Source organism: Rhizophagus irregularis, chromosome 2, assembly GCF_026210795.1.
Source record: "Rhizophagus irregularis chromosome 2, complete sequence".
NCBI classification, from domain to species: domain Eukaryota; kingdom Fungi; phylum Glomeromycota; class Glomeromycetes; order Glomerales; family Glomeraceae; genus Rhizophagus; species Rhizophagus irregularis.
This window is the reverse complement of record NC_089430.1, coordinates 2,118,746-2,144,329: the sequence shown is the minus strand read 5'-3', so window position 1 is coordinate 2,144,329 and position 25,584 is coordinate 2,118,746. Positions and strand designations below refer to the sequence as shown.

At 26.1% G+C, this 25,584-nt stretch overlaps 4 protein-coding genes across 4 annotated transcripts; 1 reads left to right on the top strand and 3 right to left on the bottom strand.

Annotated features, from left to right (window-relative positions):
- Nucleotides 1-1,964: 1,964 nt before the first annotated feature.
- OCT59_011866 (uncharacterized protein) lies at nt 1,965-4,092 on the bottom strand (the record flags this gene model as incomplete). Its single annotated transcript, XM_066134076.1, has 13 exons — nt 1,965-2,012; nt 2,106-2,159; nt 2,304-2,309; nt 2,420-2,519; nt 2,602-2,626; nt 2,715-2,736; nt 2,932-2,964; nt 3,057-3,081; nt 3,160-3,191; nt 3,285-3,357; nt 3,574-3,696; nt 3,770-3,894; nt 4,069-4,092. The coding sequence occupies 13 exons, from the start codon at nt 4,090-4,092 to the stop codon at nt 1,965-1,967; spliced, it is 690 nt and encodes a 229-aa protein (XP_065989375.1).
- A 7,627-nt stretch (nt 4,093-11,719) lies between these two features.
- Nucleotides 11,720-14,094, top strand: OCT59_011865 (uncharacterized protein; the record flags this gene model as incomplete). The annotated part of the gene is made up of 4 exons (XM_066134075.1): nt 11,720-12,805; nt 12,898-13,478; nt 13,566-13,589; nt 13,677-14,094. The coding sequence occupies 4 exons, from the start codon at nt 11,720-11,722 to the stop codon at nt 14,092-14,094; spliced, it is 2,109 nt and encodes a 702-aa protein (XP_065989374.1).
- A 1,925-nt stretch (nt 14,095-16,019) lies between these two features.
- Nucleotides 16,020-16,664, bottom strand: OCT59_011864 (uncharacterized protein; the record flags this gene model as incomplete). Its single annotated transcript, XM_025326546.2, has 2 exons — nt 16,020-16,480; nt 16,583-16,664. The coding sequence occupies 2 exons, from the start codon at nt 16,662-16,664 to the stop codon at nt 16,020-16,022; spliced, it is 543 nt and encodes a 180-aa protein (XP_025175661.2).
- A 5,218-nt stretch (nt 16,665-21,882) lies between these two features.
- Nucleotides 21,883-22,194, bottom strand: OCT59_011863 (uncharacterized protein; the record flags this gene model as incomplete). The annotated part of the gene is made up of 1 exon (XM_066134074.1): nt 21,883-22,194. One exon carries the CDS (start codon nt 22,192-22,194, stop codon nt 21,883-21,885), a length of 312 nt encoding a protein of 103 aa, XP_065989373.1.
- Nucleotides 22,195-25,584: the final 3,390 nt, after the last annotated feature.

Below are 25,584 nucleotides of genomic sequence, written 5' to 3'. Positions count from 1 at the left end.
GGGGGTAGCACAATTTTGAAAAGCGCAATAATACTTGTAATAATCATTGAATGTTGTTACCTGGTTTTCAAATGACTAAAAGCACTTAGAATCCGTTCATTTTAGGATGAAGAAACATTTTTGAGAGATGTATAGTGTAGTGTATTGGTACATACTAGTTTCGTGGAACCCTGAAGACCAAGGTAGTTTATCCATAGGTGAATAAGTAGAGAATACATTTTTCTATTCAGAATATTAGATGAAAATGCAATATCGCAATCCGAAGTTTGGTACGTAAAAATCATTATTTTTAATTTTACTTTTGTTTCACCTTATTAAAAATTATATGATTATGCGTTTATGTTGTTTGTAGGAATTGACTATAAGGGTTCTAACATTCCATTCAACTAAATAAATTCAACATCTTTACTTCCTTTCACCATTAAGGATTTTGAATATACAGTAATAGAAGTATTATCAGTTTTTGTTTCGTTTCTAAGAAAACCCTGTATATATCAGCTTATTGATACGCAATTATTTTGGTTTGTCAATTTCTAAGTCTGTCTTTTACTTGTTCTTGAGTATTGTTAAATTTGGTCAGGATGAAGAATAAATTTTAAATTAAGTTAAAATTGAGTGGAAGTGGATACAATTATTTTACGCTGAATTATTAACACTGAAATAGATGTATGTTTTTAACATTGATGAACAGATTGAAACAAAAAAATAAAAAGTGAAAATAATTAATAACGAAAATTTGTATTAAAATAAATTATGTATAATAGAAACAATCTCATCGGTATTTTAAATTAGTTCAGATAGAAATAATTAGTAATTTTTTACTAAGAAAATTTATAAATTAACAAAATTTGAATTTATTTAATTCTGGTCATTCTGACTACTTAAGTACTATGTAATTAATTTATACATATTAGGTGAAATTTGTGCAATTTTAAAATACAAATACATTATATACATATGAGATTGACAATGCAAAATGTCTTAGTATGAGTTGGAAAAGTGTTATGAAAGGTGAAGTACAGTACATGATTTCAATCAAAAGTTTTTACAATAAACTTTTCGATCTTATACATCTAATTTGGCATTGTCCAATAGCCATATAAAGAAGATGCAAACCATAAAGTAAAGATATCATACCCATCTTGTATTTTTCAGAAGAAGTCTACCATATATTTTTATCTTTCTGTTTAAAATAATGGTAAACATTGCCTGTTTTTAAATATTTTGGCTAAATAAATTAATGCCTATATTCCGACATCATCGTTTTCTAATACAGCTTTTGAATCAGAAATACATTGCAGAAACTTTTAAAATCGAAACCATATCGTGACCATGTCAAAATTTTATCGTAGGAATTATAACCAAGACTTGGTCACGATATGGTTTTACACTGCCACGATAAGTTTAACATAATCGTATGTATAAAGTTACTGCATATTAAGGAAATCGACACCTGATTTAATCGAGTCATACAAAAATAGTATTGAAATCGTAAATACAAATTAAAGTTATAATTAACACATATTTAAGTTATAATAAATATATGTATAAGTTATAGTAAACAAATATTAAAGTTGTAGTAAAGTTATAATTTATTTATTTTAAATATATTGTAAAGTGTTCTATAAACTTTATTAAACAAATATTAAAATTGTAGTAAAGTTATAGTTAATTTATTTTAAATAAGTTGTAAAGAAATATTAAAGTATTCTATTCTAAAACTAATCATACTCAAATCTATTATTATTCAACAAAGTTATTTTATTAATATAAATTATTCTATAAATGTAAAATCCCTTATTAACTCTATGAATGATATTCATCCCACACATCCAAAGTTCCCAAAAAATAGCCGTCTAAAAAAAAGAAAAGAGAGGATGTTAGTAACGTTTCGTTAAAAAATAATGTTTACAAAAATCCACTCACCGAAATCCACATCTGTTCAAAACGAAAAGCAGTCTAAATTACAAAATGCAAAACACCTTTGAAACCCATATAACCGATCCAAGATCCTACAAAAAAAAGCAACAAGAAATGTTAGTTAACGTTTCTAAAAGAAAAATAAAAAAAATTGTTTCGAAGTAAAGTGGAACTTCAAAACTTACCCCTAATTGTATGTATTGCATGTCAGATGAACTGAATAAAATGAAAGAAGCTGACTAAAAAATTGAAGAGACCTGCAAAATAGACAAAAGAAGAAACGGTTAGTATCTTCAAAACAAAATTAAAAAATAAACTTAAAAAAAGTTTCGAAATGAACCGTTTCGAAACTTACTGATCAGGACCCAGGAAGCTTAATTTACCGGTACCTGCAAAAAAAGAAAAAAAAATCAAAAAAAAATCAAAATAATTAAATATATACAGTATAAATAAATAAATTTTAAAAAGTTTTGAAGCAAAGATTTGCTTCGAAACTTACCAATTTATTCCAAAACGCCAATGAAATCAACGTCAAGAAATCCAACTGAAGAAATCCAAGAAGCCAACTTCCAAAGTTCAACGCTAAAAGAACTGGAAGCCTACAAAAAAAAAGATAAATTTTTTTTAAAAAAAACAAGCTAAAAAAATATTATTACGGATAAGTTTCAAATAGAAACTTACCATATCACATATTCAAGTCCTAAAGCTGAAAGAACCGATACATACAAAAAGAGAGAGATTAAAAAAAATAAATTAAAAAAAAAAATGGTTTGAATTTTCGAATCAAAGCTTACCAGACTCAAGTCCCCGAAGAAACTGACATCCACAAAAAAAAAGACAAAAAAATTTTTAAAAAAAACAAATTTTTTTAAAAAATTGCAAAGCTCCATTGAGTCCATGCGTTCGAAGACCAGATCCTGAAGAACCAGCAGCCTACAAAAAGAAGAAAAAAATGGAACGTTATATGTTTCGTTGAAAGAATTATTTACAAAAAGTAAAAAACTCCATCACCGAATTTCCCTCCTTATAGTCCAAGCTGGCACTCTACAAAAAATACGAAAAGAAATGTTAGTTCGTTTCCCATATTTAAAATAAAAAAAAGTCCTCTTCCTCCTTCCCCTTTCCCCATTTCTTACCTTAAAGTACGTACTCCTATGTGTCCTATAAAAAAAATACCAAAAAAATGTTAGTTTGTTTCTTAAAAATAAAAAGAAAATAAATCCCCCTTCCATTTCTTACTTTAAAGTCTGGTTTGTGTTCAAGCCGGCATCCTATAAAAAAAACAATGAAAAAGAAACGTTAGTTCATTTCTTAAATTTAAAATAACAGAATCCTCTTCTTCCTTCCCTTTCCCCATTTCTTACCTTAAAGTCCTTACTCATCTTTCTATCAATGTCGGTCAATTTTCTTATATCTGATATGTTCCTCCTACACGTCCTATAAAAAAAATAACAAAAAAAATTTAGTTTGTTTCTTAAAAATAAAAAGAAAATAAATCCTCCTTCGTTTCTTATTTTAAAGTCCGATTTTGTGACCACCAGCTCCTGCAAAATAAAACAATAAAAAAGAAATGTTAGTTCGTTGTTTATATTAAAAAAAAAGATAAAATAGATTTTAAAAAGTTTTGAAGCAAAGATTTGCTTCAAAACTTACCGATTCATTCCAAGATGTTGATTTACAGCAAGGTACCATCCTACAAAAAAGAACACTGAAGCCAAGTGGCGTCCAACGCCAAGAAATCCAACTAAAAAGTCCAATGCTGAAGGAACTGGATACCTACAAAAAAAAAAGAGAAAATTTAAAAAAATAAATTAAAAAAAAAATATGTAAGTTTCGAAATGAAACTTACAGTACTTCAAAGAAAAAGAGGCGGAAAAAAGGCGTGAGGAAAAGGTAGAAAGGAAGGGGAGAATGAAAGGGAAAGGGAAGAATGAAAGGGAAGGGGAAGGACGAAAGGGAAGGAGATGAAAGAGTCTAAAAAAAGGCAGGAAAAGGTGTGAGAAAAAGATAGAAAAGGAAGGGGAGAACGAAAGGGAAAGGGAAGAACGAAAGTGAAAAGGAAGTACGAAAAGGAAGGGTAAAAAAAGTTTAATTTTGCCATTGTTCAAAAACGTGATGATTCACATGATCAATCGGCAAAAATTTTACCCGCAAGATCAAATAGTAGATCATTACTAATTTAGGTCGAATAATTAATTTTGGCCCGAATTTTTATAAGGTTTTATTAAGATTAATATTGATTAAATAAAAAATTGTCAAGTAATATTTAATGCATCGAAAAATTATCTTGAATTGGTTTTTTTGACTAAATTTTGATGACAATTACCATCTATTCACCACCTATTCACCACCTATTTAATAGCATTTTACAACTTCGTAAAGATATGTTATCGAAAATTTCATGAGATCGTTTGATACCATGTCGTCACATGTTGGTCAATAGATCATTGTGATTTGATGGCGATTTCTTAACTGCATGGTAACAAATCACGGGTTTCTGCAATGTATTAAGTGATGTTATTCCTAATTCTTTCATCTCTTTGTTCGTTTTTGCGGCGAACCTTACAAATAACTCTTTAATATCCTGAGACAATCATCTAAATTCTTTCGGGCAATTCAATTTTTTAGATAATCCTCGTTTCATTTTTAATAAAGTTTATGAATCTCAAATCTATTATATTCATTATATCTATGAAGAATAAAGAATTTGAAAGAATTTGTATAATAGAATATGCATTTCTGCTGTATAATATGTCCAAAATATTTTATTTCAATTTGTGTTGAAATGCATTCAGGCTATAGCTAGTCATGACATAGGAATAATGAAATGATGTTTATTACTGAGAAATATAACTATTAGGCTAAGTTTTACTATGATACTATATTATTTAGTTTCAATCATAAATTAGTTAATTATTTTTGGGTTATTTTCTTGAGTAAGCTAAGTTAACAATTTTATATAGTAATTTTTCATATCTTGATAAATATATAATATATAATTTTGATACTTTTCTAAGGTTTACAGTGTAACATGTTATTACACTAATAATATCGCCATTTCTTCATATTTTAATACTTTTTTAAGTTGTCTACCATAGTACTTGTAATGTTACTATTACTTCAATATTTTTAGTTAAGAAAAATTAGAATCTAAATTATTTTTTTAATAACATAAGTAAAATAAAAGAAAGAAGATATCTAGAATAAATATTTATTTTATCTTTCTTTCTTCAACTTAAAAATATTCAGTCGTAGCGTCTCCTCTGAGTAAGTTTATTAAATCCTGAAGATTTAATTATATACTAATTATAATTATTTTAATTCAGTCATATTTTTAAACAATGTATTTTGAAGATAAATGAAAGTATAATTTTAATTATCTTGCTTTCTTAAAGTAAAAGTCTTAATTGCAATAGAAAATTTTATATAAATGATTTAATTTTAATATTCTTTTTTTTTGGTTAAATAACGTCAAGTTTGACGTTTTTTTGATCAAAAATCAATTTTTAGTATACTACTCATTGTTTCTTGTTTCTCTATAATAATTTAATTATTATGCTTAAGTTTATTTTTTTGATTTTATTTATTACTTGGAATTCATTCTACTAATGTTAACTATACATTTTTAAAATTTTGCATAGTAACTAAGTATTATTCCACTATCTTATTGATTATCATATTGATTCTGAGTTTAAGTTCAATTTTTCATGAATTTAATTTACTTTATTAACTGAAACCTCTTTCTTTATTAAATTATTAAATACAAAGGAATAAGACTTTCAAAATATCTTGGTAAAATTGAACTATTTATTAAATCAAAAAAAAAGAGTTAAATTGATTTGAATTCAACAGGAAATATTATGAGATTATTATAATCTATTATCCCTTATACTAATTCTCATCTATGTTAGTAAAACTATACAAGATACAAGAACACATTATAGTAAATGGTAATAATTGAATATTAAGTATATTAAGATCTAAATTTATTAAATTTAAAATTAGTTTTTTATTTAACAAAAACCACTTTAAATAATATATATAAAAATATAGTTACTAATTGTCTTATATAATTTTTATTGAATCCTTAAATTAGAAGTATTTTCTTTAGTTTTATTGTAAAATATAAAGGTAAATAAATCACAAATAAAAAAAAAACGTTTATTGGATATTATTAAGCCAAATTATAAACTTTTCTTATCCAAATATGGTAAGAAATGATCAGTAAATAATTTATTTAATTGAAAAAAATTTTAATAATCCAGATCTTTTAAGTACATTTTTACCTTAATTTAGATTAGGCCACTCCAATTTAATAGTTTGTTTAACGTACCCCACCCCCCAAAAAATTTTTGAAAATAAACAAACATATGTTATATCACGTGACTTATAATAACATCACCGATCTGTATAATATTTAAAAGAATTTCTTTCCAGTGTAATTGAATCTACCAAAGAAAATGGTATAATTAATAAAAGTAATATATGTAAACTTATTAATTGCATTATCTGTAATAAATTAAGATGTATTTTTAGTAAAAATGCATTGAGTGATAAAGAAAAAACTATGTTTATTTTTAAATGTTTACTTAATTTGACCCCCTCCCCCCCTCAATTTTTATATAAAGTTAGGACGTTAAACAAACTATTAAATTGGAGCAGCCTTATCATCCAAATAAGTAATGGAATATCATGAGTGATTTTCACAGGGCAGTCATTGAAAATTATGATATTACAGTGACTCCGTGAATATTATAGTTCCAACTTTTTAATGTACTTTTGAAAATAATAATGATAGACTTACTATTTTAAAATTGATAGACTTTTATTTAATATTGATAGACTTTTTTTAACCCATCTTTTTAAATAAACATCATCCATGAGAATATCAAGAAAAAAATCATCATTAGAAACTGTGGTATAATTAATATGATAAATTGTGTAATTTATTTGCTTGTACAACTTATACCATATTACCTGAGTGTATTAACAAAAAAATTTTTTTCTAAAGATGTAATCAAGGTCCACAACTGCTGTTCCTTCTAAGTCTACAAAATTCACATTACTCCTAAAAAGTCAGCTATAGCTCCTAGAAGGATCACAATCAACTTCTAGTCCATGGTGAAACAATAGATTGTTATTTCAAAGTTACAGAAAATAATAATGACACTGTTGAAAGGCTTAAAAGAATTTAATTGGGAAAACCTGATTTTGATAAAATTAAAGCAAGGTTACTTACTAGATTATGGATTGTTAATATTTCTTTCAACTCAAACAACCTTGATGATCCTAATGTGAATATTATAAATGTGCTAAATGGCCAGAAATTCCTCCAAATACAGTTGGAGATGTCTTTACTGAATAACCTGTTGAAAATCGCGTACACATTGTTGTGTTACCCAAATCTATTGGTAAGTGAATAATAAATATTATATTAAATTGAAAGGTTGTGCAAATACCTAATGAAATTAATGAAAAAAAAAAATTACCAAAATCAAAATAATTATCATACACCTATAATTATCTATTTTAATAACTGTTCTCTTAATATGCATTACTTAGAAGACTATAAACTTGATATAATGAAACAAAAGCTTGAGATAGAACATAATACTGGTAAGGGAATAATAGAATTCATGTTGGCTATTAAAAAAAAAAGTTGAACATAACACAATAATTATCATGATATATATAATATTGTTTTTACTGTTTTAATAAGACCAAGTAATATTTTGTGCATCCGGCAGTACCGAGGGAAGTATTAATCTCATCAGGAGATTAAATTATGTGTATATTAATGTAGATTTATCAAATATGGGTAATCCCGAAAATTTACACCTTGAAAAAACTCGTAAATACACGATATTGTTTAATTTACACTTAAAATATAGTATTTGATAATTCGTGTCTAAAATAATTGCATAGATTTTTTATAAACAGATATTTTCAAAAATCTATATTCTGAAAAATTGTATAAATACATAATTTTGAGTATTCTATATATAAAATCACAGTCTAAAATATTTCAACAAATTTCCATCTAAAAAAAAATTGTGTAAATTTACATAAACAAGTAGTTTCGGATATTCACATTCTAAAAAATTGTACAAACATATGATTTTAAGCAATCCATACATAAATACAACAATTCGAAATATTTTGATAAATTTGCGTTTAAAAAAGTAGTGTGGATTTATATAAATAGATAGTTACACCATTTTATGATATAAAAAAACATGTAAATATGCAATTTTGCGTAACTTACTCAAAAAGTATGATTTTTAAGATAAATATAAAATATAATACTGTAAATTATAAAAAAAGTTAAATAACATAGTGGTTAAGTTGCGAGATATGATATATAATAAAATAACTCATGGTAATCAGTTCGATTCCTAAGGTAAGCAAAAAAAAAATAAATAAATAAATATAAAAAAATTATGCCGAGTAAATAAAAATATTAAGGAAAGAAATAACAAATGAAGGAAAGGAGAGAGGTGAAGGGAACATGAAGAAAAAGAAAGGAAGAGAAGAATTTTATCGTGTATTCCCTTATATTTAAAAATACAAAAATTTTTTTATTAAATTAATATAGGAATTCTCATTATTAAGAATATTTGTGATTTTACACGCCCGTATACCCACGTAGGTGTCGTGAATTTGCGTGATTTTTTACATACGTGTAATTTTGCAAATCTACACCCTTTTTAAACTCCTGATGGCTTCATACAAATGAAGAAGTGAGAGAAGCATTTCAATATATCGATGTTAATACATGAACTACCATTCTCAAAGATCCCACAAATGATGGTATGGAGTATATGATTACAATTAACTTAATTAACTTGAATTAGCAATCAACTATGAAACAAGATCAGGTTGTTCTTTTAATATGATTATAACCTCCATAAAGTTGATATAATGAACGAAGGTTTGAGATAGAATGTAATGCTGATAAGTGAATAATAGAATTTCATGCATGTTAACAAGAAAAATTGGATATATCACAATGATTATATTTTTATATATTTATGTATTTATCTAGTTCGAATATGCAAGTTTAAAAATATTTGACATTTAATTCTAAGTCTTTGCAATAAAGAAATAAAACGCACAAAAAAATTATTCCACTACCCACATACTATGCCAAAATTCTGCTGATAATAATTTTAATACTTAAAAGGAAAATTTAAATTTTGTATTGATTTAAAAACTCGCAAATAATAAAAATAAATTAAACCAATTAAATATAATCAAATATTGTTCAAGTTGTTCTTATAAAGCTTCCTAAATCTACAAAATTTTATTATTTTTTTTTTTTTGAAAACTTAATTCTTGAAAATTCTCATTCAAATACAATGTATTTTTATTTATAAATTAAACGGTAGTTTAACTTTCTATTATTTGACTAATAACGTATACCGGCAAAATTGTAAATACGCTCAATTTTTCTTTTGAAAATGAAACTTTTTATACTAACACTGTTATAATACAACATTTGTAAGTGTAATTTTTTATTATACTGTAACGTAATGATTAAAAATAATTTTTTTTACATGTAATTAAGAGAAACTCTTACTCTTTTTTCATATGATTGCGTTTTACATATCAGTTGAAAAGGAAATGGATAATAAAAAAGAATAAATTCTTCCAAGATATTGTAAAAGTTCAAATACGTCAAAATTATATTAATAATATTAATTATGATATTTTTTATCGTAAATCGGAAATCTTTTAATGACTTTTTTTAACAAGTATTGGATAGATTATATTTTACTATAATAACGAACAAAACAAAATTTAAATTTGGTTTGATTTAAAAATGTCGAATTATATAATATTTTTTTTTATTTTGAATTAATAAATTTTTTATTGGGTATTAATTACTTCAAATTATACTTTTTATTGATTTAAGATATAGTATGTATTAAATGGTCAAAGACTGATAACTTCATCAGTTATAGTTCGGTCAGTGACGTGCAACTAATACTGATTTCAATATTGGATGTCTCATAAAAATATCTTAATCGACTGAACAAATAACAGTAATTAATTTTTAGTGTTAACATGATAGCAACAAATGATGAAATAATATACTAAGAAATTGAAAAGTCTCATCACACATATAATGACAAAGTACTGAAAAATTCACATCTGACATCATACATACTATAAAGTGATACGGTCCTTCATAAGGTCCGTAAGGGGCTTTTTTAAAAGTGAACCATGGTTTACCCATAAAATTGTTCATAGCATCTTGCCGTAGCGTACCATCCCATGGCTCCTATCGCAGCATGCTGGTACCTGGCGTCCTTATCCCAAACCATTATAAAATCTTAACATCCCATACTTTAACTTCATTTATAATTTTGATTTACTTAAATTTATTTAAAGTTACAATTTTTTTTTTTAAGTTAAGCTTTTTGTAGAACCATAAAAACTTTTCAATCTCGTATCCTATATTAACGTGAACGTCTAATATAACAACGAGCTTACTAAAAGTAAGAGCCTATTTTCTAACTCGCACGTAAAATTATACCACATTCACCACTGCTCCACAACCACCATATCACACGTCGCAGTCATCGCACCATTATACCATAACCACAAGGTAAGAGATTAGGGTAAAGTATAAGAATAGGGGTAAGGGAAGAGGATTAGTGTAAGGTATAGGGAAGTTATTAGACAATGAACATAAGGAAGTATAAACCAGGAAAAGAACTGGGTAAGGGTTAGGAATTAATGTAAGGGAAAATGTTGGGAAATAATCAGGATTCAGGGATTAACTACTTTAATTAGGGGAAGGAAAGAGATTAAGGTAAGGGAAGAAGTTATATGATAAGTAACTGAGATAAATAAAATAAAGAATAAATGAGATTGCAAAATAAAAAAAAATTCTTTAATATATTAGGTATATTTTTTTATCATATAAATTTTCATATAAAAAGTGTATATTATAAAATTACTGTACGAAATCATTTTTTATTGTATATATAAAATTATAGTTGCGAACAATTGTCTTGATTTCCAAAATCCAATAAACTTTACTTATTATTGCTTAATTACCTATTTCGTGAATCGTGACTATAATACTTTTAAAGACACTAGATGTGACTAAATTTTAGTTTTCTTGCCCCTTAATTATCGACAATGTAAACATCGTACTGATTGTCTCAATTAAATAGAATATAAATTAACAATTAACAAGAAAAAATTTTAAAGCAAGTGAGAACATCCATCAATTGCATCAATTGGGATCTTCAATATTATCTTCATGTATTATTCTCTTTCCTGCTTAAAGAAATATTACGACATATTTATGCTAATCTCATTTTTCATACAATTATTTAATCATTATGGAGTAATTTTAATTTTTTTCTACCATATAATATATAAATATGTTCAATAAAATACTATGAAAAAAAAAATAAAGTACTGATAACTTGTTTCAAATCAAAATTTTATTATTATAAACTTCTACATTTTTGGTTAGAATCTAATACCATGACAAAAATTATCTCAAGTATGACTGAATTAGTTATGTTTCACTTGTACAATTTAGACTGATTGCATCCAAATATGGCATGATTAAAATCTTATCAATATGACTATTATGAGAGATTAAAATCAAATTAATTGCATATTACAAGTCATCGATTATCAATCTAAATTTTTTTATATATTTCATAATCTTATTTTTTTTTTCAAGGTCTAACAACTTCAGTTTTTCCTTTATTTTAAATCACTACAAATTTTACTTTTTCTCAAAATTTACTTTTTCTTCAAAAAAAAAAAAACAATGAGTAACCCTCAAATAATCCTTGCTGATAATTGTAAAAAAATATTAACTATTTTAAATAATATTGCCAAGAATGAAGATAACACTCCTCTTATAGGTTATCCTGTTCTTATTGGGTCACGTGCTACAAAATGGCATAATTCTTCTTTCCGTGAACCTAATGATTGGGATTTGGTGGCAACTCCTTCACAAACAACTTTATTTATTAATAAAGTTGAAGAATCTATTGCAACTTTTAGAAAAATAAAATTAATTCATTATCCAGGAGGTGGTCTAAAACTTGTTGGAGAGTATATTGATCAATCTACAGATGAAAAATCTATTAGTTTTGATATTGAACTTGTCTCTGAGAAAGTGGATCTCAGGAACATGAAATTAATTATGAGTTTGAATAAAGAAGAGAGTGATGATGAAGATGAAAGTGATAAGGATGATGATCAATATTACAGACGTTACAGACGTTATTTTAAGAGATATAATTTTGATGATGATTCTGAGAATTCTGAAAATAATAATGATGATGATTCTGAAAATTCTGAAAATAATAAGGATGATGATAATAAGGGCAATACACAAGATGATGATGAAATCAATAAAATTGAATTTGAAATGTTTGATGATCCTAAACCAAAAATAAGTGCTCTAATGATTTTAGAATTATGTCGTAATATTGAAGATAAAACAATACTTCCATTATTGTCAAATTATTTATGTATTGTTGCTCCATTGAAAATCCTTGAAGCTTTGAAAACATCTCATATTTATTGGCCAGAAGATTTTTATAAAAATATCTCAGATTTACATTGGTTGAGAATTTTATTAGATTATAATAAAGTTTCACCAATTCAACCACTATGTAGTCCACAACGTGATGAATTAATTGAACTTATGTTGAAAACTCGTATTAAAGAAACTGAAATTATACGAGGTAATCCAGGTGCACATATCAATTTAAATATGTCCAATGAAGATTTCTTAGAAAATGAAGATAATCTTTTTGTACAAACACGTGTTCCTCATGATGATTTACATGAACTCGTTAAATATGGCGATCATCCGATTTACCAAGGCTTAAAGGATGACCAGGTATAAAGTTTAAGGAACTTAATAAAGATTATTGTGTTTTAATTAAAATTTTATTCAAAAACTAATTGCTTAATTAAATAATTAAAATATAGTCTAAAGCGTGGATAAAAAAATCACTTTTTGAAAAACTTGACTATCAAACAAAAATTAATTGTGTTAAAGAAGAAGCAATGGCTATTGCACTTGAAAGATATCTTATTCCAATGATCTCCAATAATCAAGAAAATTCTTATAAATCGGCACTTGTTAGGATCTGTACTACATTAACTAAAGGCTGGTATCGTAAATTTGCAATTGATAATTATCCTCGACTTTCAAACCTTGATAAAGATTTATTATCAATTGCTAATAATATAATTGAGAAATTTCCTATAAAACAAAAAAAGCCAGATATAATATTACTTGATCCAGAAACTCAAGCTATTTTTGAGTCTATTCGTCCATATACCAAAACAATTTCTTCATTTGATGAATTTGAGATTGATAATCGTGGTTCTGAAGTTGAAATTGAAAGAACTGGAATTAAGATTACTTCTCCTGTAAATGATGACATATCAGTAACAGCTATTATTACAACTGTGTGTATATCTATCACTGAGGAAGTTTGCACTCCATCTGCTGATTGGACAGCATCTGTTGTAATCTTACCTACTAATGACATGGAAATCTTAAGGTAGAATTTATTAATAAATTATTTTTTTATTTTATGTATTTTATTTATTTATACTTACTTAGTATTTAAACAATTATTTAATTTAAGTGTTGATGAAAATAATAAAAAAAGGTATGCTTTCTATTTATCAAGAATAATTATATTATTTTTACAATAAATTGATGCTAATCATAAACCACATTTCAATTTTTATTTCAGAAATTTGTCTAATTTTTCATTTATAGATCCATTGAACATTCATCCTTATTATGAAAGTTACTGTTCAAAATTTTTAAATCTTACCTCTAAGAATACATTTGTACTTGCAATTGACGCAAGTAGTGGTAGTAGTTGGGGAGTAGGACAAGATGTTTGGAAATCAAGATGTGTTGAAGCTAAATCAGCTGATTATGTTGCTAGTTTACTTGAAATCCCTGATCTTACTGGTGATTTATTATTTAAATATGTATTGGATTATTTGAAACCAACTTTAAAACATAATGGTGAGACACCACTTAAAAATTGGATCAATACATTGAAAGTTAAAGGAGATATTCCAATGGTACCAAACCAACATCTTTGGTATAATGCTTGGAATTATAAATTGAATAAAAAATCCAAAAAATCTCACCATTAGCTATGAAAGTATTAATAAGTAATTATTAATTTTCTTAGGGGAACAAGATTGATTATCAATGAAATTATAATAAAGTGATTATATAAAAAATAGCAAATAATAGATTAATTTGTGTTATATGATTTGTGATATGTGTATGTGATAGTGTAATACAGTAGTTGCGATAAACATAATTGACCAGTTCCTCGTTTATTAGTTTGATAAAAAATTATATAAAATTCTCTAAGCTATTACCTAAAAAATCTACTGGTCGGAACGATCGATCGAACATCTATGTCACATAAAACCATGAATCAAAAAATTATTGTTGATCGTCAGTTATGTTGAAAAATTCGGACCTTTAATGACAAGATGAAATCATTTGAAACATTTGAAAATATTATTGGTAATATTATGAACGTACATGAAATTTCAAGAAAAAATTTTGTATATTTTTAACATCCTTATTATTTTATTTATTTAAATCAAGTGGAATTATACTTAATTAAAAGCTTTCTATATTGAGTATTTGAGTTAAATTTAAAGATATAATATTACTACAAATTGGATTTAATATTAATCGAATTGATATCTGATCAAAATCTTGACAGCCACTTGCACGACTAACACAAGATTGACAACAAAATCTCGACAATCCAAAATCTCAACTCCCGACAAGTCATTATATCGTTCAAATGATTTTCGAGATTTCGTATCAAAACCAATCGAATTAATTAATTTTATTATTATTATTATTATTATTATTTTATTTTTTCAAAAAATTCGCTTTGGAAGGAGCCTTCAAGGCGCAAAATTTCTTCGCTCGACAAGTCTCGTGTAATGTATAAATATTGGATAAATATCACATGCTTTATCTGTGATTTATCAAACGATAATTTGGTATTGTCATAAATTGACATAACCCCGATTAACCCGTATGTGTTACCAAAGTGCCATAGTAACTACCGCAGGGTGCTTTGTAAGATAAGATTTCACAAAAAAGTAACCTAGGCAATTCGACTAAATTACCAATAACTTTGAATCTTTCGAAGACTCCTTGGATAAGAGCCGTGGAATACCAAACGTTACCTAAGAGTGTAAAGGTTACTGAATAAAAATGACAAATAATTCATTTCCATTATTACTGTATTGGCTACATAATGTAAGCTTCACACGGCTCTATTTTTTATTCACGTAAGTGAAAGTGTCTAAAGCCATGTTAAATATCTTCAAAATATTATTTTACATGCCGTAATTATTTATTATTTACTTAGGTTTATTTGCAAAAAACTGATTAAATTTGTAATTCGTGTAACAATCGGAGCATCGCCTCGAATCATACATGTTGCCGAAATTTTCCGAAAATATGGCCGAAGCCGAAATTTAAACATGGCCGAAATTATTTGGTAATTCTGGGCAAATTTGCCAGAGTTGTAAATCACGTGACATAGAATAGGCTACACAAAATTTATAATGTAGGCCAAAATGTATAGTGCTGGCCAGACAATTTCGGCCTGAATTTCGACTTTCGGGAATGACTGGACGAAACTGAAACCTGAAATTATGCCGTAATTGCTGAGTTTCGGCAACATGTATACCTCGAATATTCCAAAACTGCGTTTCTTACATGGGATTTCAAGAAAGTTGGTTTTTTGCCTTAATTATAATTATGTTAAAACTCATCAATTAAGTTGGTATCACTTATCCGACCTTAAATATTTTAGATTTGTAGATTTTTACAATGCTTATGTATGAAATTTTAATTGGATGAATAAAAAGCCTATAATTTATTGATATATATATATATATATATGTTTTTATAATAATTTTCATATTTCGTTGCGATAAAAAAGAATCAGGATATCAAAAATGATGATAATACATTGTAATCAAACCTTTTAACACGAAAATTAAATTAATTAATCATACACCTAATTTTATAAAGATTAATTGGGTAGTGGCCAATAATGCATATGGAATAAAGGCTTGCAAGAGCCTACGCAAATTGTTTCAGAGGCATAATAACAATGAGAATATGTAGTCATTGACACTATAATTGCATCTCCCGGAGTTAATTTTGAAGCATCAAAATTGTCAAATCGTGTATATGCGTAGTCTCCTTCATAAAGTTGATCACATTTAAAACTACTCCTATCACAATCATCATCTTTTTGTAAGATATTACTCCCATCGTACCCATTTACCCATGTACGATCTCCCACAAAAGTAAAAAGTGGATCTTTTGAGCCATCATCTTTATAAATCATATAATTTTCAAGTAACATTACGCCCTGTTGCAAACAACATGGGTAAAGATTAGGATCATCTCTTTTATCTGGCTGAACTAATTGTAATCGGACCACCCCTGCAGCCGGAAATATAATTTCTGATACAATACTTCCATCATCTTTTTATTATAATAGAATAGCGTAAGTATAAAAAAAAAGAATTAATTATTAAATTAGCTATCTTGAATAAATAAAGAAAAGTTTTTTTTTAGATAGCTTACTATCACAATCGCCGTAAGTTACAAAAGCAAAAGTTTTGAAGAACATAAGAAATAATACAATAATAAAAACTATAAGTTTCATGATTAATGAGTTGTTTGTATAATGAAATTAGAAAAAAAAATAACTATCATGGGAAGTTGTGATTCTGTTAGTTTATTTATACATTTTAGAATTGAGAGTATAAGAAAAAGATTATCATATTCATATTAGGCATCCATTATTTGTATAATTTAATAACATGTTTAGAGATCCCTGTTTGGATAGAACTGAAATATTACGAATATTACGAATGGATATGAGTAAATAATGCTAAAACTCAAACCTATATTCAACACTTTTTGAAATTTTACCCCTTAATAACTAATTATACCAAAATGGGTTTATTATGGACTGATCTACTGATCAGAAATGATTTTACCTTTCATTATATGAAACAAAAAGAACTCTCGTCAAAATTATATTATTTTTAATTTAATATTCATTGCACTTGAATTTAAAAAGGAAATAATTCTAAGTCTGAAAGAAAGTGATCGGATGCGGCACGATTTCTCTTCCCGACAGGACATTTTCCAGTCAGGTTTGGCAAAGTTATGCGGAGTTATGCACGAACACGTGACCAAGCGGACAGCGTTAGGGTCAGCAGACATCATCCATTATACATATGAAAAGCATGTAATTAAAGCGTGTTTATCATATTTACTTTAAAAAAAATATAACGTAATAGGTTAATGATAAATCAACTAACATCATTTTCCAAAATGATTCTATAGTAAATAATACTAAATTCTCATTTCCATTTCATCCGGACATTTCGCCGAAAGCCGTTTCACCGAATAGAAAGAAGTCTTATATTGGTAAATTTCATGATCAGAAATAGATTTGAACATTAGCCTATATGATTTTGAAGTTTTTGATTTTTTAATTAATTGAAGAAAGTTTTGTTTTTTTTTAAAAAAAACTATATATATAAATACATATTATATAAATATTTTGTGCATACAAGTATTATATGTTATTAGAAGACTATAACACAAATATAATTGCTATTCGTGAATATTTAAACGTGTTCAGTAAAATAAAGTTATTTATTTATTACGTAACAATTAATATCAGTTACTTGAATATTAAAGTGATATTATCATAGAAGAAAAGACACTCAAAAATAAAAAGAATTTTTTGTTTGAACATTTATTTAATTTTTAAAAATAGGTGACGTGGCAAAAGAATATAAATAGAAACTAAAAAATGAAATGTTATATACGCTTGTGTATCATCCATTTAATATATATTTAACGGTGTGATGGTTTTCAGTATGTTCTATAAGAGGAACTTTAGGATTTTCACGTCTAAGTTTTATTTTATACATTTGTCATTTGTATATTCGGAATATTTATTAAGATTCCTGATGTAATTTGATAAATGAATAATAAAAAATTTTTATTTCCATTGCGCAATTAATATTTTTATAAAATAATAATCGCTATCATGTCTATCATTTTCGGCGAAATGGCTTTCGGCAAAGTGTGCCGTAATCAGATGAATCATTTCAACTTACATCATTTAGTAATACTGTTTATTTTTATTAGTATTTATTCTTCATTTTCGGTTAGCAAAGGAAGGAAAGTTAATAACTATCAGAATTCAAATAAAATAAATTTATATGGTGTAATTACACGCCCATGCTTACGCACGTTTGCCACCACGTCATTGAACATTGTTAACTTTATTCATAATAACAAAATATACAAAATAATCAAAATTATCCCGAGTTCATGCCTGGTGCTAAATAAAATATAAGATAAACCTAAAATAAACTAATAAAATTAATATTCCTTAATCCCAAATTCCTTTATCATTACTAAATTCACATTATTCATAATTTACAATTCCGAACTTCGATAGTTTCCCTTAAGTAACATAATTTCCCGTATAGCACCTTTCATAAATTCATTAATAACATTTCCAAAATCCTAAATATAACTTTCGAACTGCGATAATTCCCCCTAAGTATCCATAATTCTCGTATATCATTTCACATAAATTCATTAACAACATAATATCAAAGTGACATAAACATTAAAATATTACTAATTTTACCACTTATTAATATTTATCGATTATTTCTCCATATTCTAATAAAATACTAAGCCTCTTTTAATTCCAAAATATTCACTTTTTATACTTTTTAAGTTCCCACGTAGTTCCGTATCCTGTATTACTCGATTTAGATATTCCAAATTAAAATTAATTTTAATACTTCATTATCGATTTCCCTTTATAAATTCTTATTGATCACTTGTAATTCTCCTAAATTTCATAATTATCAAAATCAACTTCTTATTATTAATTCAAAAATTCTTGATGTCCGGCATCATTCAATTCCGAAGTTCATTGTATTATCTGATCTACAATTCCTTTGTCACAATCACTTTCCTTTGTCGATCTTTTTACTATTGTCATCTTAACAGTGATATACATACCCCTTTACTCAAACAAATAAAACTAAATAAAAATAAGTGCATGGACGTTCATCATAGTTTAAGGTCATCGCGGACCGCAACAAATAAATAAAATCAAAATTTTCTAAGTATCTAAACTAAATATAATACTGCGCCCTATACTAGGTAAATTCCGGCATTACAATGGACATGCTAGTGTCAATCATACATGATAGCACTAATAATTCAAGTTATTGAAATGAATTACGAAATCAATATCATTAAATGTACTATATTTACTAAAATGAAAAAGGGAACCTGACGATAGAATCCCGATAAGACACAAACCTGGCATTGTATTTCTTATAAAGTCTACATAATGTCCTCATATAAAATTTTATAAATTTATAAAACACATATAATTTGTTTATTTTTTTACGTGAAACTAAATAACTAAGAAAAATAACCTTCCTGCATAAATAAATAAATTGAATTGTGTAACGTGAAACGCGTGATATACCTGATACGGTTAATGAAATTATCAGGAAGATACGATCGGCAATTGAGCCTAGGACCTACTTCCTTCCTTTTTTGGAATACAACTTATTATTACAACGGCCAATCACAATAAATAACACTATGAAATTTAGATCATCTGATTGCTAACAACTTTGTATCGTGATCTGTATATATTGATAATTAAACCAATAATACTAGTGCATTGATCATTTCAATGATCAAAACATTGAATAATAAAAAAGCTCCGAACAGTTCCAATTTTCAATTCTTTTTTAATTGGTCAGAATTGTTTTCACGTAATAACTCACCATCCAGTGATCATAGAAAGACGATTAAGAGCTCATTGGAATCCTCTTATTGAGAGCTTTCAAATGATGCCAAAATCATCATTTTAGCATCGATAGATGGCGAGTTATTTTGACACATTATCAAAAAAAATAAAAATTGGAACCATTTGGCCAGGAGCTTTAAACAATACGCAAAATAATATTATGTACTGATTATTGACATTTACTGAACATTATTCACTCAAGAATTGCTCATTGTATTGTTCAATGCTATATTATTTTTTGTAGAATTATTTTACTTTTTATTCAATACTTATCAATTTTTAAACTTCACAAAAAATTTAATACATATTTAATCAAAGGTCATCTGATTTAACTTCAAGAAACTTTCAGTTAGTAAAGTTAATCCAAAATTAAATTTTTCATAAAATTTTATCCATTTAACTTTTATAAACCTAAATTAAATATGTGTTATATGTTCAGATAATCCAAATTTATCAGAAAATAAAAAAATTTTTTTTATTATATTCAAAAACAAAGATAATAACCAATTCTTTTTTTCAATCACTTTTCAATCACTTTTTTGTTAAAAAAAATTAATAAATATATAAAGTGGTTATTTTAAACAGTAAGTAAAAAAAAAAATTATTATTCATAAGAAAAAATTATTTTTTTTATTTATTTTAACTTCAGTTCCCTACTTTTTTTTATATAAAATATTAAAAATATAAGCTTTAATATAAGATTTTTTATTTTTTTTAAGTTAATAAGATTCTAAAATTTTTTTTTTGATAAGAAATAATCAGTTTATGCAATTAACAAGTTCATTAATATCTTGGCATTCACATATGCTAATCAAATAATTTTAAACTCATTTGAAAGGTAAGAATGTACTTTATTTTAGCATTACTAGGCATGGTGATATCAACAATCAAAGATAAAAATTAAAAAAAAATATATTGAATGCATTTGCTCAGCAACCAGTGAATCAATTCATTTGTTTTTGGATTCATTAGATAGGTCTTAATTTTTCTCTTTTGGATGAATATAAATTCATCCATTTATCTTACATAGACATCAAGTTATTTGCAATTTTGTTCCAAGAATTTTATAATGATTATTTAAATTTTAATAATGGTGTATTAAAAAAAATATGATTAACAATTTTATTCATAGATTATTATTTTGTGCAACCAGTAATTAGGTAAAGTTTGTTTTTTAGAATCAAAAAGTGCTAATTCCAAAAATTGGCATATATGAACAAATGATATGCTTGGGGGACGAAGTCCCCCTTATTTAAGAAATAAATAAGTTAAAAAAATTAAAAACGTATAGATGATCATGCAGATCTTGTGATAATCAATTAAAAAAGTGTTAGACGAAATTTTTTTTCAAAAATTTAAAATTTTTTCTTTTTTTATAAAAACATCATAAAATTTTTTTTACATTTTTTTCTATTTGTAAGATTAAATATTTGGATATTACATAATTACAAATTAAAATTATAAGTGTATTTCTTTTAAAAAATACTGTGATATTTCATAAAAAATATTTTTTTTTACTATTTTTATTTTTAAACTACTTGAATTTATAATTAATGAAAGAATTAATTTAAAATTCATGTTATTTCAAATTTTTGTCAACTCAGTTCTTAATTTTTATATTACATTTTTTTTTATATAAAATTTTTTTAAATTAAACTTCTTTTTCCAAACACACTATAATCTCCACTTTGGACAAATGAAATCAACTTTATTTATTAATTGAAAGTTGTTCAGGCGGGTTAAAAGCACTTGAATATTAATTTTCATGAATGTAGATGTAGTGCTTAGGGAAGATTGCATTTTTCTTGATGATATTAACTCTCTTTTCTGTTTTTTTTTAATTTAGAGCGTAATATCTCCACTTTGGACAAATGAAATCAACTTCATTTATTAATTGAATGTTGTTCAGGCAGGTTGATTCTACTTGAATATTAATTTTCATGAATATAGGTGTAGTGCTTAGAGAAGATTGCATTTTTCTTGATGATATTAACTCTCTTTTCTGTTTTTTTTAATTTAGAGCATAATATCTCCACTTTGGACAAATGAAATCAACTTCATTTATTAATTGAAAGTTTTTCAGGTGGGTTGATTCTTCTTGAATATTAATTTTCATGAATATAGGTGTAGTGCTTAGAGAAGATTGCATTTTTCTTGATGATATTAACTCTCTTTTCTGTTTTTTTTTAATTAGAGCGTAATATCTCCACTTTGGACAAATGAAATCAACTTCATTTATTAATTGAAAGTTGTTCAGGTGGGTTGATTCTGCTTGAATATTAATTTTCACGAACATAGGTGTAGTGCTTAGAGAAGATTGCATTTTTCTTGATGATATTAACTCTCTTTTCTGTTTTTTTTTTAATTTAGAGCGTAATATCTCCACTTTGGACAAATAAAATCAACTTCATTTATTAATTGAAAGTTGTTCAGGTGGGTTGATTCTACTTGAATATTAATTTTCATGAATATAGGTGTAGTGCTTAGAGAAGATTGCATTTTTCTTGATGATATTAACTCTCTATCTTTTCTGTTTTTTTAATTTAGAGCGTAATATATCCACTTTGGACAAATGAAATCAACTTTATTTATTAATTGAATGTTGTTCAGGTGGGTTGATTCTACTTGAATATTAATTTTCATGAATGTAGGTGTAGTACTTAGAGAAAATTGCATTTTCTTAATGATATTAACTCTCTTTTCTGTTTTTTTTTTAATTTAGAGCGTAATATCTTTACTTTGGACAAATAAAATCAACTTCATTTATTAATTAAAAATTGTTCAGGTGGGTTGAAACCACTTGAATATTAATTTTCATGAATGTAGGTGTAGTGCTTAAAGAAAATTGCATTTTTCTTAATGATATTAACTCTCTTTTCTGTTTTTTTAATTTAGAGCGTAATATATCTACTTTGGACAAATGAAATCAACTTCATTTATTAATTGAAAGTTGTTCAGGCGGGTTGATTCTACTTGAATATTAATTTTTATAAGATTTCATTTTTTTTGTAGCTGTATTAACTTTAAAACACTTATTACAACTTACATCATTATTTTAAATCATAAGAATTAATTTATATTATTGGCTAATTATAATCACATTGATACTAAGGATTTTTTTTCATTTTTATATTTGATTTAATAATTTAATAAAATATTATTAAAATCAAATTCATATAAATGCAACTAATATTAATAATTGTAATTTAAGTAGTAAATTCATTAACCAAATCATGTAAATTCTATGCTTAAAGTATGTAATTTCTGTGATCAAATCAATATAAATTCAGCATAAATTATGGTCAAATCATGCAAATGATGCATTTTGTAATATGGAATTGTGCATTTTCTGTATTCCTATATAGATTAGAAATATTATTTTTAAGAAAAAATTGTATAAAACCTTATCAAAAACATGATTTTTTATAGGATCTAATTATAATAAATTTTATTATTCAGTAATATTTTAGTGATTTTACATACAATTCAATTTATTTATATCAAAGAATTTTTTTAATTATAAATGTTATATTTGGGGGATGAAGTCCCCGGCAAATCGCATATTCTAGTTGGCAATTTTTATGATCCCTGATAAATTGGTCACACCTTTATGATAATAGCAATAATTAGAAATCAATTTTGCTGAAAATCTGTATTTTAAAAGCCCTCGTAATTATTTATGGTGCAGATTTTTGAACCTTATGTAGTTACGTCATTTTTTTCAATGTCCCTTCAGTAGCGTCAACATTATCATATGACATCATAAATGACTTTTGCCATATGGATTTTGACTTTTAGACTTCACATAAACTTTTGACGTAATTACTTTTAAATTTTTTTAGGCTTTATATAATAAACTTTTAGTGTAACTACTTTTAAACTTAATATACTTAATATAAATAATATAAATTTTATTTTTTATTTGAAAACTGCTTTTAAGTTTCAAAATTTATCATATCGCCATATTCTACTATTATAATTTCAGAGCTCTACTCTATAAAAAATAAGAAAAGGTTAGCAATAGTTGAAGGAGCAAAAAAAATTCTTTAAATGAAATGAAATACAAACCTTAACATTGAAATGGACTTGAATCATTTGTTCATCAATCCATATCTGTAAAAAAGACTGTTAGTAATGGCCAAAAAGAACAAGAAACCCTCGAATAAACAAATGAAACGAAATACTTAAATGGGACTTCTAAAGATTAGTGTCCCTAGCACACCTGGCTATCGGCTAATCTAAAAGAGGAAATAAAAAACTAGAAGTGGAAAGAGATAAGGTTATATGGGAGAAAAAAAAACCTACTTCACTGTTAGCGTGAATAATAAAGTTCAAGAGGTAAAAGGAAGGAAGAAATCAATGGGATGAAAAATTTATCTATCAGTCCATTCCTGTAAAATGAAGGAGAGAAAAAAATAAACTTTAATAATTGACATAAAGAAAACGTTCAAATAAAATAAAATAAAAACAAAACTCTACCCTTAATGTTTTTTAAAGTTTCAAACCATTCACCTGTTGGTCCATTCCTATAAATAAATAGTTAATAATAGGCCAAGGAAACAAAAAGTCAAACCAAAAATGAACAAAATAAACCATCAACTTTAATGTCTTCTAAAGCCTCAAACCGTTCGTCTGCCAGACTGTAAAAAATAAGAAATGATTAATAATGGGTTAAAATAGTAAAAAAGAAAAAAAATATTTATAAAAGAACTCCTATGAGAAGATCTGAATGAACTGAACCCAATTTCCAGTAAAAAAAGAAAAAGAAAGTCCATTTCCCTGTCCCTATTGAAAAAAAGAAGAAAAAACTGTCAGTGAAACCTTTACATAGTTACTTTTAAATATTCCATTAATAACATTTCACACACATATATATTATTTAATCGGATATCTGAGATCAATCCAACATAATCCGATTATTCGTCACAGATAATCAGATGACTAAACGATAGTATTTCGATCCAGATGAAAACCACCATCTGGATAAAATAATCATTTATTTGGATAAAAACTTAATTTTGTAAAAATTGGGATTAACCCTGAGTATTAAGAAATTTCAGCACTACGATTATATTCGTAGTACTAAGAGGTTATAAATCATAAAATACTGATCACTAGTTCATGAAATATTTCAAGTTATTCGAAATCTGCAATCCGCGGTATTCACCTGAATATTCACGGTTTATCTGGGCTGACCCGGGTCAAACCGCATATGGATCAAAACACTACTAAACAGATTTAGATTCAGATAACAGATGACGGATTTAATCCATTCTGAATATTCTAATGAGATTTGATACTAACAGGTTCGTTATAACCAGTGGCGACTAAATATATTAAACTATTTGCAAATTTGTTGAGTAAATTCACTTTAAAGTTTTCCAAATAATTTTGCTCACCGCTTGTATATATTAACATATTATCAAACATTAACTTTAATCCGATTTCATTTGTTCGTCAGTTATATAAGACAAGCGATGCAAATAAAGTAGCATCATAACTTTAGTAAATACCTTGCTGAGAATTTTTTGTTAGCACTTCCGTGATATTAATTAGGTCTTCGGAAATCTGTACGAAAAAATATTAGTTTGCAAGCTTCGAAATTGTTTTCTTGTAAGTACTACGAAAAAGTATATTTCATTTATTCTCAAATCAGTATTATTCATCTAGTGATGTAAGTCCATGTACAGTATGTTATCTTAAGCAATAGCGC